This window comes from Melozone crissalis, unplaced genomic scaffold (assembly GCF_028551555.1).
Source record: "Melozone crissalis strain CALT ecotype California unplaced genomic scaffold, PUWL_Pcris_2 ptg000012l_1, whole genome shotgun sequence".
Lineage (NCBI taxonomy): Eukaryota > Metazoa > Chordata > Aves > Passeriformes > Passerellidae > Melozone > Melozone crissalis.
In genome coordinates, this window is record NW_026535790.1 from 874,901 (window position 1) to 889,458 (window position 14,558).

At 55.8% G+C, this 14,558-nt stretch overlaps 1 protein-coding gene across 3 annotated transcripts in view; it reads right to left on the minus strand.

Moving 5' to 3' along the window:
- LOC128933722 (ankyrin repeat and fibronectin type-III domain-containing protein 1-like) overlaps positions 1–14,558 on the minus strand; it is a 194,765-nt gene that overhangs the window by 69,632 nt on the left and 110,575 nt on the right. For all 3 annotated transcript variants that reach the window (XM_054270778.1, XM_054270777.1, XM_054270780.1), the window contains exon 4: positions 7,392–7,432. In XM_054270778.1, coding sequence (XP_054126753.1) covers positions 7,392–7,432 — 41 coding nt within the window. The remainder of the gene's footprint in view (positions 1–7,391; positions 7,433–14,558) is intronic.

Here is a 14,558-nt window from a genome sequence, read left to right on the forward strand (position 1 = left end):
GCACATGGGAGGCCAAAGGAGTAATCCAACAGACCTAAATCCCACCCAAATGAATCCCTGCAGACAACTGGAGCTCCAGGGCTGGCTCCTGCCATGCACAGGATAAAGGCTCAGGAGGGCTGTTTAGTGACTTTAAACTGACAGAAAGCAGGTTTGGAGTGAATGCTGTGAAGGAATTGACCCATGTGAGGGTGGGCAGGCCCTGGCACAGGGTGCCCAGAGCAGCTGTGGCTGCCCCTGGACCCCTGGAAATGCCCAAGGCCAGGCTGGGCAGGGCTGGGAGCAACCTGGAATAGTGAAAGGTATCCTTGCCATGGCAGGGGGTGGGACTGGATGAGTTTTCAAGTTCCTTCCAACCCAAACCATTCTGGGACCCTATGAGACAGTCCTGGCCTTGGAGCCATGGGGAGCTGGGGGGCACTGAGCTCCTCAAAGCAGAAATTCTGAGCTGCAAGTCCAGCTCCCTTTGAGGAGTCCCCATCAAGTCCTGTGCCAGAAGCACAGCACGAGGGAAAGGACCCCTGTGTCTGGAAGAAAGCCCAGCAGGGACTGCTGGCAGCAGCTCAGGGTGCTCCTCTCCCCACTTGTCCCTTCTGCACCCGGCTGTCCTTGGGACCGACAGCTGCTGTGGGTGGCAGCAGCACCTCCCATGGCTGAAGCATCTCTGGCTTGACTCACTGCAGCAAACAGTTTGCTCTCTTGCTTAGGGGAGAAGGCAGGCTTGGTTATTTGTTAAAAATGCCCATCTTCCTACGCTCAATTCCCTTCCCGTGATTAATGCCAGGCGCTGCAGTCATGGCAGGGCTCCTGTGCCAGCCTGAGTGCTGAGCTGGCAGCACCAGGGGGAAGGCAGCTCCGGCCTCAGGGCAGGCAGTGCCATCCTCATGTCCCCACCGGTGCCATCCCCATGTCCCCAGCAGCGGCCCGGGGAGCCCCAGTGCCCACTGTGCTCCCTCCTCCTGGAAAAAGCAGCAAGGACAGGGACCCCACGGTGAGCAAGGAGCCTTGTGCTGCCCAGAGGCTCTGCAGGGGCACAAGGGCTGAGCCCAGTCCCTGCTGGCATTTCATGGGACAGAACCCCCTCAGGGAAGTGCACAGGGCAGGGGAACACACCCCTTCAGCTGGGACAACAGCAAGCACGACAGAGAGACTTTGAGTCCTTGTGCGGCTGTGCTGGAGACAGGCAATCAGGCCCAGGCAGGTTTTTAATTGGAATGGAATTGAAATTACAGGGGGGACAAAATTCAACCCTGCTTTGGTGTAAAGAAAGGGGCTGGGGGATCAGGGAAGAAAGCCCTGCAAGTTTCTATGACAACTGCCACTGTAAGAGCCTACACTGCAACCTCACTTAACACATTAAAAGCTGCAGAGAAACAATGAAAGCCTAAACTTTATTTTATACCAGGTGCAGGAGGGCCATTCCCAGGGGAGAGCAGGCACAGGGCCTGGGCTTGGTCCAGTGCTCCCATGGCCTGTGCAACCAGTGCAGGCTGGAATGAGTTCAGCCAGCCCCAGAAACCCCTCCTGCTGTCCCCTGGGCTCCAGGGACCACTAAAACCAAATTTGTCCAAACCTTTCTTGGGCCAACATATTGAATTCTGTTTATCAAGGGTCCTGATGCCATCCAGGGTATCTGTGTCCTGAAAAGCCATGGATCCAGAGTAGTTTGGGTTTGAAGGGACCTTAAAGCTCGTCTCATTCCCATCCCTGCCATGGCAGGGACACCTCCCACTGTCCCAGGCTGCTCCCAGCCCTGCCCAGCCTGGCCTTGGGCACTGCCAGGGATCCAGGGGCAGCCACAGCTGCTCTGGGCACCCTGTGCCAGGGCCTGCCCACCCTCACAGGGAACAATTCCTCATTCCCAATACCATATTTAAATCTCTTCTCTTTTACTTTAAAACCATTCCTCTTTGTCCTATCACTCTCTGTCCATGTAAACAAGACACTCTCCCTCTCTTTAATAAGCTCCTTTAAGTTCTGGAAGACTGAAATGAGGCGCCACTGAAGCCTTTCCTTCTCCAGGTGAACACCCTCAGCTCTCCCAGCCTGGCTCCAGAGCAGAGGAAGCATCTTTGTGGGCCCCTTCTGTGTGCAGAGCATCCCTCCATGATGCTGCAGGCCCAGAGGGCACAGGAGCCCAGGGCGGGCACTCTCTCCCAGGAACCAACAAAAGGGAAATGAGAAAGGGCAGCGTTCACCCAGACCTCAGCAGAGGGGAGTTTTGGGACAGTTTCTTGCATCACTGAGTATCCCCATGAGTATCCTTTATGGAGAGGTGGTCTTGGCATTGCTCCTGCTACCCCACAGCTCCCTGGTGTCACTGGCACTATCTCCCCACTTCCCATCCGTGTCTCCTCCCTCTGCTCAGCACTTGGAACCTGAGCTCCCAGCTGAACAGCTCTCAGCCACCACACAAGTCAAACACTGCCTATATGTGTGTGATTGTCATCATTCCTACAGCAATAATGTCTGAGGGAAGGAGGCACTGAGATGAGAACCTGGCTTAGGAACACATCACACTTATTATGATGGTCCTTAATGCTTCCAAAATGTAAATACTGGTTTCTAGAGTCTTTAAACCACCAACATTTTACGAGATAATGATTCAGCAAGGAAACACTTTCATCTAAGTGCTGGCATGGCAAGATTGGAGTCTGGGAGATGAAATGTTCTGCTGTAAGGGCCAGGTGACAAAGAATTAGCTGTGGAGACAGCTCGGTGTAATGACTTTGAGACACAGCAAACAGGAGCTGCTGCTTTCTGGGAGGTGCTTTCAAAGGCTCCTCCTGTGTTTGCACTTCTGAGCCTGGAGGACAGAGGGTGGGACAGCCTTTGATCCCAGCTGGAGCCAGAGCCACGAGGTGCTGCCCAAAAGGGCTGTGGGATGATCCTGTGGGATCCTGCTGTGGGACCCTGCTGTGGGATCCTGCTGTGGGATGATCCTGTGGGATCCTGCTGTGGGATCCTGCTGTGGGACCCTGTGGGATCCTACTAGGGATCCTGCTATGGGATCTCGCTGTGGGATCCTGCTGAGGGATCCTGTGGGATCCTGCTGTGGGATGATCCTGTGGGATCCTGCTGTGGGATCCTGCTGTGCGATCCTGTGGGATTCTGTTGTGGGATCCTGTGGGATTCTGCTGTGGGACCCTGCTGTGGGATCCTGTGGGATCCTGTGGGATCCTGCTATGGGATGATCCTGTGGGATTCTACTGTGGGATCCTGCTGTGGGATTCTGCTGTGGGATCCTATGGGACACTGCTGTGGGATCCTGCTGTGGGATCCTGCTATGGGATGATCCTGTGGGATCCTGCTGTGGGATCTTGCTGTGGGATCCTGTGGGATCCTGCTGCTGCAGGGCACGCTCTGAGCCAGCCGGTCTCTTCTGCAGGGCCACCACACCAGAGGACAGGAGGAGAGGATCCATGGAGAGCATTTTGTCACTGCAGCTGTGTCTCTGACACCTCAGAGTGCCTGGCACACGGTCCCTGGCAGCTCAGCACGGGGGGAATGAGGACAGCTCCCACTGCAGAGCAGGGACACTTTATTAAGCCCAGGTATTTCAGTCTGCATTTCCTAGGGGGCTCATGAGTGTCAGTACCACCAACATCTCTTTCTGCTTTAAAGAAAATGAGTTCCTGACACTGAAGGGCAAATACGTGCCAGGGGCAATTAGCAAACACACCGGACAACCTCAGCTCCTGTCAAGGGACTGCCACCCAGCCCTGCCAGGAGAGTTATTACCTCCTGTCCCAGGAAAGCCTATTCCTGTCCCTGAGCATGGTGTCCCTGCCCCTGGGTGCTCAGCCAGTGGCACCTCGCTGCCTTGACAGAGAAGTCAGGGCCCTGTGTTAGAAATCTGGAAGGAGAGCTCTGGAAGCCTGGATATTCTGACAGCATTACAGCTGTATCAGCACCTTCCAAAAGTGGGGTGGCAAAGGAGAGAGCAGCTCAGGGGCTGGGCTGATACCACCCCATCCCTGCAAACTCTGGTCAGATCCCACACAGAGCAGAGCTGCTGCCCTGGGGGAGGCATGGGCCCAAACTGTATCAGATGAGAGCTGTTAGGTCAGGATAAACCATTCTGACATCTGAACACAGTGTTTTGGAAGCACAGGAAGGCTCCTGTACCTGTTCATGTGGGATGGCTGGAGCAGTCAGTGCAGGTGAGGATCCTGTGCACATGCTGACTGACAGCTGCACTTGTGGCCATTCCCAACGTGCCAGGTTCCTCTCTCAGGTATTTCAGCTACAGGAGCTCTTTTTGTGCCACTGCTGGTCCTTCCTTGGCTGGTCTCTACCCCTTTCAGTTCTCAGCTGATGTAACTTTTCTTAAGATTAATGCTTCATCATTCTAGGCTCAGGCTGCATCCCTCCATCTCCCATGGCAGAGGGAACATTCCCTCCCAGACCAGGGACCAGGAGAGCCAGCTCCTGCCATGGGCCAGCTCTTACAGGAACATCCACAGCACCACCACTGAACCCTTGCAAGCAGAGGGGCATCCCCCAGAGCAGGCAGCAGCTCCATTCTGCTGGGGTCCACCTGCACTGCAGCTCCCTGTGTGCTTTCACTGCATCCTGGGGAGATCTGAACCCCATGGGTGGACTGGGAGGAGGGGAAGGGCCATCAGAGGCTGATGGGTGAGGGTGGACACAGCTCCATGCCCTTGATCAGCACTGGGATGCTCCAGGAGCTCAGAAACACCCACCTGCTGCCTGAGACAGACAGACAGGAACTGGGAGGACACATTTCCATTTCTGAAGGGAAGAGGCAGCAAAGGAAGGAAAGGAGCCACTCCAGGAGACACAAGGCAATTCAGCAGATGGAATATCTGATGTCCATTGAGGAAGAGGGCACCTGATTAGAGAGAGTGAACATGGCAGGAACGGAGCAGGAGTCACTCCCAGGACAAGCAGTGACAAACTCACTGCTGAGATTTCTGGCATGGGTGTCTCCTTTTTCTGCTTTCAGGACCAGCACCTGCTGTGGGAGAGCCCCAGAGCTGACACATGAGCAGGAGGGCTCTGACCCTGCTCCCACAGGGCTTTGGGGGCAGGTGAGCCAATGCCTCAGAGCTGGCAAAGGAAAAGCAGAAGCACAGTCAAGCTTGCTGTGGCACATGGGAGCTGCAGGACAGCTGCACACTGCCAGGCTTCTCTCACTGCACAGATGTGTCCAGGAGCTCCCACAGCTGGGCTCAGCTCCTGCCATGCTCTGGCTGCTGGCCCAGGGCTCGGGAGCTGTGTTCTGGGCTCAGGAGCTGCTGCACAGGAGCTCAGCTGCCTCAATCCTCAGCAGGGCCACCCAAGCTCTGGCATTTTCTAGCAACCCTTCTCTGCTGAGGGAGAGGAGCTCCAGCCCTGGCAGAAGCTGAAGGGCTCCATAGGGAGCACCTGGTCCAGCCTTGCAGATGGGTCCAGCAGGCACAGTGTGGCATCAGCTGGGGGATCAACAAGCCACATGGGATGGGGGCAGTGGAACCAGGCCACAGCACAGCCACAAACTCACCCACCACAACCCAAAACAGCCAGTGAGGAGTGTGAATGGGCTGGGCATTAACCAAAGTCACAGTGTTATGACCAGTCACAGCCAAACCATGGAGGTCCCACGGCCTCGTGGCACAGACAAGCAAACTCCCATAAAACATCCTGGATCTACAAGAGCACCAGCAACCCCACTCTGACCCAGCAGCTCCACACCTGAGTGAGATGGGAAGCCCATGTTCTCCCATTCAAGGTAGAGAAACAATCCTCATTTCTCAGAGGAGCTTAGTTATAAATGCAGCACCACAAATTGTTGTACCAACCACCAATACCACAGAAAACTATAGAAAATCTGAACAGTAAGAGCTCTTAAAGTTTTCCTCCAAATCTCCTACTTCAAGCCTCCCCAAAGCTTCAGCTGGAACTGAGACATGGGAGATGCTTCAATCTGTTCTAAACCTGCTTGCCAGACTCCTCACAAACACAGCTTACACTCAGGAGCACCAAAATCTTGGACAGCTCTTGGGAGAGGTCACACAAACACAACCATGAGCTCTTTGCCAAATGTGTGTTCATGTTGTTGTGGCATCCACAAAGACTCCATAATCTCCTGTGATATTCCTCTGATCTCCCAGAAAGCCATGCAGGATTAAACAGATATTCTGTATTTCCAGAAGTCTTTATCTGCCTGAGGTCTTGGAGAGCTGATGAGCTGCACTGCCTTGGGGTGAACAGGCAGAGAAGCTCCCTCAAATCAGATTCTCAGTACAGACCTAGAAACCAGCACTGAGTTTTAAAAACTCTTGGTGGCATAAAGAGGAATCAGCAGACAACTGCAGAGCATGCACACAGCCCACAGCTGCCCTCCCAGGACAGACAGGGAGCAGGCAGCTCTGTACAACACTCCCTGACACAGGCTGGCACCCCTGGACCTGCTCCCCCTGAGGCCAAGCCTGGCTCAGACCGAGGATGCTGCTTGCACTGCTGGGATGCTCGGGAAAGCAGCAAAGAGTGAGCAAGAGCAGGACAGTGAGCTTTGGAGGAGAAATCCTCAACCCAATTCCTTCTGAATTGTCCAAAGCCCTGCTCCCCTGACAATCCTGCTCATCAGAGCACTGACCCACTACTTCAATTCCACCTATGTTTTTTGGTTTGGTTTTTTTCAGAAGAAAGGTGATAACCTGAAGACCTTCACTGCCCCAAGCAGAGCAGGAGCAACACAAGGTCCCACAGGTGATGTGCTCAGCAGCACAGCACATAATGCAGTGCCAGGGCAGAGCCCAGCCTCTCAGCAGGGCTTTAACAGAGTTTGCCATTATCCAAATGATGATGGGAACAAACCTGTCCATCCAGCAAGCACAAGCCTGCAAGGTGCCATGCTCTGGTGAGGTTCTGTTACCTAATCCAGCCAGCTGCTGTGTTGGTGGAGTGGTTTGCAGTAACTTTCTCATGTCCATAGCTCTAAAGCCCCTTGGCCTCCTGTCCCCCTGCATCTCACAGAGCTGCACCAAGCACAGCGGGTGAGACAAAGGCACCAGCAGCTGTGGGGATGCACTGGGAGATCTGTGACACACAGCAAAACCCTTCCATCCTCCAAGACAGCTCAGCTGTGCAAACCAGGAGCAGAGGGAGCCCGAGGTGGGAAAGGTCACCAGTGCACCCCCCTCTCCTGGCTCTGTCCCCAGGCTCAGTCAAGCTGTCATGGCTCCTTCTGACCTGATGGAAGGATTTGCATATGCCCTGAAGCCAGCATGACTGACAGCCCTTCCACTGTTATCCTCACTTGTGTAATTGCAGCAGCTATTCTTGTACACTGAAATGTCTAATCTTAGCAAGCCATGGAGCTGCTGGGTAATGTGGACCAGCCGGGAATTTCCATGCAATTACTCACCACTGCTACTGGCACTTACTTTGGCTGGTAAAAGTCCTTCTTGTCTGCCGACCCCAGGCTCTGCAAGACACAAAAGACAGATGTATTTATTTTTTTACCCTTTGCCAAGTGAGTGTCACTGATGAGGATGTGTGGGGAAGCACTGAAAGGCACGTGTCTGTTGTTTTCCTGCCCAGTGGGTCTCAGTGTACTGGCTGGACAGGACAGCTTGGCCCTCCAGCCACAGGCAGTACCCACAGCATCAAAGATGTAAAAATGGAGAGTTAAACTAGAGGTGAGAGGATGCATTAGATCTGAACTCAATGTACTCTGGCATGTCTGTGTGTCCTGCAGAAAAGTGGCACCTGGTGTCAGAGGGGACTCAAGGCCTGTCAAGTCCCCCCAGCTGGAAAGAGGATGAAGTGCTGGGTTTGGTGGAGGGGCTGAGCCACCACCACTGCAAAGACCCTCCAGTAGGTCAGGGGCTGAGCGCCAGGCCCACAGTTTCTGCCAGGAGCAGGACAACCAAATTCTGCTGCCAGAAAAACCACAGCAGGCCTCAAGCACATGCAAAATAGGAAGCAGAGAGAGCCCCAGTGCTCGCCCAGGTTCCTGTCCCTCCAACTCCACCCCAGCATGATGGATGGAGTAGAAGTCAGAGAGCACCACAGATGGGCTGTGCCATGGTTCCCTGGGAGGGCCAAGCCTCCCCACAGGGCCCCTGGGGTTGCTGGGCAGGGCACAGACCCCAGCTGGGGAGCGTGGCCAGGTGGGTGCATGGCACACACACAGAGCAGGTGTGCAGCTCCTCGTGCTGTGAGGATGGGGCCGTGTACCCCACAGACACCCCACTCTGTCCCCCATCACACCCTGTCCAGAGGCACCCACAGCAGGGCCTGGCGCTGCCTCGAGGCCCCAGGGCCTGGCAGGAGCTGCCTGAGCACAGCATGGCACCTGCTGCACCGAGGGTGTGCAGGGCAGGCCGTGCCCAGCACAGGGGGATGCCCATGGCAGGCGGCACCGGGACAGACAGACACAGAGCCACCAGACCTGACTGTCACCAAAGCTCTTGCACTGCCACAGCCCTCTCCTCCTCCTCCTCCTCCTCCTGCTCCTCCTCGTCCTGGGGCTGATCCTTGTCTGTGCACCCTGCGGGGTGGAGGGCAGGGGGCAGCAGTGCAGGGTGGCCCCGTTCCTGTCCCTGTCCCCGCGTGTCCGTGCCTCTCGCAGTGTCCCTGTCCCCGCGTGTCCGTGCCTCTTGCAGTGTCTCTGTCCCCGCGTGTCGGTGCCGGTGCGTCCCGCAGGAGCCGCCGGGGCTCGGGGCTGCTGTTGGAGTTTTGCTCTGTGGTTGCCAGGCAATGGCGAGCTCCAACTCCAAACAGCGGGAGCAGCGGGGCCGAATGCTAATCAGGCCCAAAGAGCGATCCCAAAGCTTCCCCTTGCCAGCCAAAGCCACAGAGAGCTCCCACCAAAGCCAGCAGGGAGAGGAGGACCCCAGCTGTTAAACAGACAGGGATCCACTGTCACCAAAACATAACCAAAGGGAGCTCTGGCCACGCCAGCAAGATGGGGATGGGGTTCTGGGGTGGGTGACCCTCTCCATGGCACAGAGATGTTGGGTGGTCACCGGTGCAGTGGGGAGGCTGCAGCCACCCCAGGGCACAGGGCACAGGGCACAGGGTCCGTGTGTGACATCCTGGTGCTCAGCCCAGGACACACAGGGTATGACAGTCTGTGTGTGACATCCTGGGGCTCAGCCCAGGGCATACAGAGGCCCACAGGCACAGCTGGCAGCACAGGAGGAGCAGCTCCCATTTGGGGTGAGAAGCTCATTGGGAATGGCTGGAGCTGTGCCAGGGCAGGTTTAGGTTGGAGATCAGGAAAGGTTCTTCCCCGAGAGGGTGCTGGCACTGCCCAGGCTCCCCAGGGAATGGGCACAGCCCCAGGGCTGCCACAGCTCCAGGAGTGCTCGGACAATGATCTCAGGGGTGCACAGGGTGGGATTGTTGGGGTGTCTGTGCAGGGCCAGCAGCTGGACTGGATGATCCTTGTGAGTCCCTCCCAACTCAGGAGATTTTCTGGTTCTGTGTTTCTAAGATGTCACCTGCCCTGGTGCTGACTCTCAACATGCAAGAGCTCTGAGCAGCCCCTGGCTGTCGCTGCTGCTCCTCTGACCCCACAGCAGCACGGAGCTGCAGCAAACCCTACGAATCAATGGCCAGACACCAAATTGGGCTGATCCAACACTGGCACAACCTGCCCAGATAGGTGGTGGATTCTCCATTCTTGGAGACATCCAACACCCACTGGACATGGTCCAGGATAATCCAGGGTAGGTGATCCTGCACTGAGCAGGGGGTTGGGCTGAGAGATCTCCAGGAGATCCCCAGATCTCCCAAACCACTCTGTGCATTCCTGAGGTAGCAGAGAAATGAGCAGAGCAGTAACTGCTGAGGGTGAGTGATGGCACCTGAGCCATGGGAGCTGTCCTGCAAGCCCAGAGCACACCCAGGAACAGCTCCATCCCTTCCAGCACACCATTCCCATCTGATATTTCCTTACTTTCTTAAACTTGCACCCAAAACCCAAAGTGTCAGGGGAGGGAGAATGGATTGGTTTCAATGAAGTTCATGAGCCACAACAAATTCAGTTCCTTCTGCTCTCTGTGCTAGTGGGGATCATGGAGAACTGCTGATACTTAAGGAGAAATCACCCACAAACAGTGTTCTCAATGCCATTGAAACAACATCTGGATAACCTGCACCCCACATAGCCAGACCCTCCACCCAGCCAGAGTGGAGGTCCATGGGAAAAGCTCCCATCAATGCCATAGACAGTGGAAAACGAAGATTTTAGATATCTGAGATAAAACAATGAGGAACTATGCAGAGAGATTAAAGAACCCCACCAATTAACTGGGCAGTGGTTACAGCAATGATGAGCCAAAATTACTAATTTTAATGCTCATTAAGATAATAGCAAATAAGGAGGAAAAGCATAATTTCAGCAACATGTCCAAGGAAGGGCCCTGAGGAAGACCAGGAGCTTTGAATCAGCTGGTGGCTGTACCACCACCCCAAAGTCTGCCCACGAGCCACTTCTTCCCACTTTGTGTCCCAGTTTCCCACATTGCTCAGGCACACCCCTTTGCCTGCTCACCCTCTTTCCAGAAGAGAACAGGACCGTGCCCAATAGGCAGGTGGAGCTGCACAGGTCAATCCCACCATGCTGCATTTCTCTCTCCCAAGCAAGGTGGCCATGGATGGATGCAGGGGGCTCTGGGAGAGTGTCCAGGAAGGCACAAGAACCACCAGGGAATGGAGCAGAGCTTGCTGGAGCCTTTCCAAGGGCAGGGACAGCACAACATCCTGGTAGGAACCAGAGCCCTGAGAGAGCTCAGAGCCCTGCCTGGGAAGATTCTCCTCATCAGGGGATTGGTTAATGAAGAGGTTAATGAGGGATCACACAGGGAATGGGGGAGGCTGTGGGCAGGACTGCCATGGGCACTGCCTGCTGTGCTGTCACACACAAGGGACAGCAGCAGGGCTGGGACAGTGCCACCAGTGCCACCTTGGTCCCACCAAGTATCACCCACAAGAGGGGGAGGTAAGGGAGAAGTGGCCAAGGGAAGGGTGGGATGTAGGGTCAGGCAAAGGGAACACACATCCTGGACCTTAGGGAGTCCTGTCACTGGGCCTGAGCAGTGCCAACACCTCCAAGGGGGAGGGACAGAGCAGGTTTAACAGCACTCACCCAACAAACCAGTGTAGAGGGGACAGGCCCTGACCTTACTGGGAACTGGGACTGGCTTTTCTTTCCCTGCCTGTTCCTGAAGCCTGGGAACTGAAAGAGGCAGAGGAGCAGAAGGGGGCCTGGTGTTTTCCTTTGCCTTCTGGGAGGAAAGATCAATTCCTCCTGGACTGAGAGGGATCTGCAGGCTTCTATCAATGCAAATAAAGAATAAAAGCTCAAACGCCAGCCTGTGTGCATGCTCTGCTCCTGGATGGTCTCCAGACTCCTGGAGCAGTGACTGCTTGTGGCTCCTGTGCATCCAGGCAGAGCTGGGGATGGCAGAGAGGTGCAGCTATAGCGTGGCTCAGCTCCCAGAACAATCTGGGAGCCTCACAGCCCCCCAGACACCTCCTGCTGCTGCTCAGGGTGCTGGGAGCCCCCAGCCATGCTGAGGCAGAGGGAGAGGAGCATCACCCAGCTCTGAGCCCCGCGAGCCCCACGCTGCAGCGTGAGTCACCCTCCGCTGGGACCCACTGCTGCTCCTGCTTGCTCACTCCACTGATGACTCAGGCCTGAGGAAGCACACTTTAAGTCCCTTAATGAAATAATTTTTTATCAGCTTGTCTTTCTAAAACAAACACCTCAAGCAAGGCCTGCATCCATCTCCTCCCTTTTGTCTGAGGCGCCGGGGTGAGGGACTGTGGGGGCAGGAGCAGCCCCTGCTGCCCTGGTATGAGGCACTGGACAGGGCAGCCCCCAAAACTTCCCAGAACATGTGCTCCATCCCTCCAGTGCCCCAGCAGGGCCAGGAGAGGAAGGGGGGACACAAGGCTGTCCCAGATGATGCTGCACATCCCTGGAAGTCTCCAAGGCCAGGTTGGATGGGGCTTGGAGAAACCAGGGATAGTGGAAGGTGCCCATGGCAAGGGGTGGGACAGGATGAGCTTTAAAGTCCTTTCTGACCCAAACCACTCCTTGATTCTATGAACCTGGGCCAAGAGGAATGCCTGAATTTGCTTGTTCAATTTCACTTTTCAGGCACTAATTAAATAATTTTGTGAGTTCCACAATGCAGGTAAGACAACAGCCCAGATTCCCTAGGCCAGCTCATCTCCCCAGCCAGCCCTGCTGGTCCCTAGTCAGAATTAGCACAACATGCTGCAGACAGAAATGATGAGTGACTTAAAGGAGTGTGCTGAATTTCAAAATTCAGCCATGCTAGGAAGATTACAGACCTGGGGTTGGAAACAAGGATGTTCATGGAGGGGCTAAGACAGAGGTATTGTTTTATTTATTTCTCCCTGCCAGCAGACATAAATCCTGTTGTACTTTTTCCTCCCATAAATGTTGCCAAGCATAATCTTGGCTCATCTTTTTTTCTAGGCAGTGTCCCTGGGTGAACAAAGTTATTAGCAAGGCTGAAGAAGCCTCATGCAATTATTTAGCAGCTATACCAAAATAATCCCCAAAGACCGGTGGCTGCTCACAGGTGGCAGCTTTCTCAGTCACTCCAATAAAATCTGGCTCAGTAACTCCCAGCGTAATCAATGCCCACACAAACAAACCAGAGGAAAACTGAGGGATGACTGACTTTTCCATGCTAGAAGAGGATCCTGCAAAGCAAGCTCACCAGCCATTGCTGGCTGCAGGGTGTGCTGCCACCCTGCCACTGTCACCTGCCGGGACCTCAGTGTCCCTGAGCTGCACCTGGAGCTGGGCTGGGCAGACCCCAGGGGATTTGGGCACAGGCAGGAGGTGCTTGGCCCCAGGGCAGGGGTTGGGGACCATGGCTGCACAGCCTGTCCCCCCATCCCTCCTGGCTGTCACCTGGATCCTGGTGGTTCTGCTCCCAGCACAGCCATTCCCCAGGCTCTGTGTCTCTGCAGCATGCTGCAGTTATGAGTAATCAGAAGGTGATGCCTGACTGTCGGAAGGGGAATAAAATTCAGAGCCTGGGATGTGAGTGGTTGTTTGGGAGGAGGAGGAGGAGGGAGATGGCAGCCCCCAGCCCAGCTCACAGCATCCCCCCAAGCCAGGGCTGGAGCAGGGGCAGGCTGGGTGCTCAAAGGCAGCCCAAAGGCAGGGGCTGGCTGGGGAGCCAGAGGGCTCTGGGAATGCTGCAATGCTGCCTCCCTTCTGTGGGCTCCAGCACCCACCCCACCTGCCCCCAACACTGCACTCCCCAAACAGCCCCGAGCTAATACAGCCCCAGGCAGCCCCAAAACACCCACTGAGGCCAGATGAACCCTCAAATCCTAAAACTCGAATTTCAGGCTGGATGAACCGGATTGCTGAGCTGAAAATCACAGAGGTAACTCCTGCCTCCAGTGTGGGTGCCAGCCTGGAGGGAGCTCCAGGCCACCAAGCAGCGGGCAGCCCAGATTCCCAAAGGCCATCCTGGATGGAGAGCAGATCCTGCTGTGTGCTGAAGTATGGAGCACAAGGAATGGAGAACTGGGGTGTCTCAATAAAGCGTGGGTGACCCAGCAAAACAAACCTGGTGGCAGCAGAAGGGGCAGGTGGGGCAGGCAGTGCTGCCCAGATGAGAATGGCTGCCTCAAGGAAAGGAGGGAAGAGGACACAACCCTCTGGCAATCACAGAAGGGTGTTTGTCAGAGGATGGGATTGCGGCAAGGCCAAAGCACCCGTGGGACCACGGGGAGGGGTGTGAGCCCTCAGCCCCAGCCTCTGACCATCGTGACCCTGCCTCTTCCTGCCTCCAATGCAGAGGATCTGAGGAGGGGGTGGCAATCTCCCCAGACCCCACCAGGGAGGATGCCAATGGCTCCAGCACGTTCATTCTTCCACAGCTCCCTCATCCCAGGCAGCTCAGAGCAGGGGCCTGACCCAGCTCCCACACTGGCCTGCAGACAGCCCTGACCCCCTGCATGCACATGGGGCAGTGATGAACATCCAGCTGGGCTTTGAGTCCAACAGGAGGTGGAAAACAAGCTGGAAACCAGAGAAAATGGGGTTTGGACCACTGAGGGGGGAAGGAGGAGGGAATGTGGCTATGCACACACAGTGCACTGAGGCAATGCAGAGAACAGAAGCAAGGCCCTGCAGAGCAGCAAACCCACACTCGGGAGCTGGGGAGCTCCTGGGGCCCTCCAGGCACCTGCCCAAGGCACCACAGAGCCCGTGGGGAACAGGGGCTGTTTCTGTGTCCCCCTGCTGCCACAGCCTTGCTCAGACACCAACCTGACCCCAGCCCCTCACAGTGCCAGGGTGTGTGAGCAGGTGAGCTCCACCCTGCTCAGCTCAGCTCAGCTCAGCTCAGGGACAGGGGCCATTCTGCCACCCAACCTCACAGCTGGGACCCAGGAGGGGAGGCCTTGGTGCTTTTCTAGGGCCTGAAATACAAACATGAACCTGGTTCTTTGGAAAATGGGGTGACCACCAAAGGGTGCTGGCACTGCCCAGGCTCCCCAGGGAATGGGCACAGCCCCGGGGCTGCCAGAGCTCCAGGAGTGCT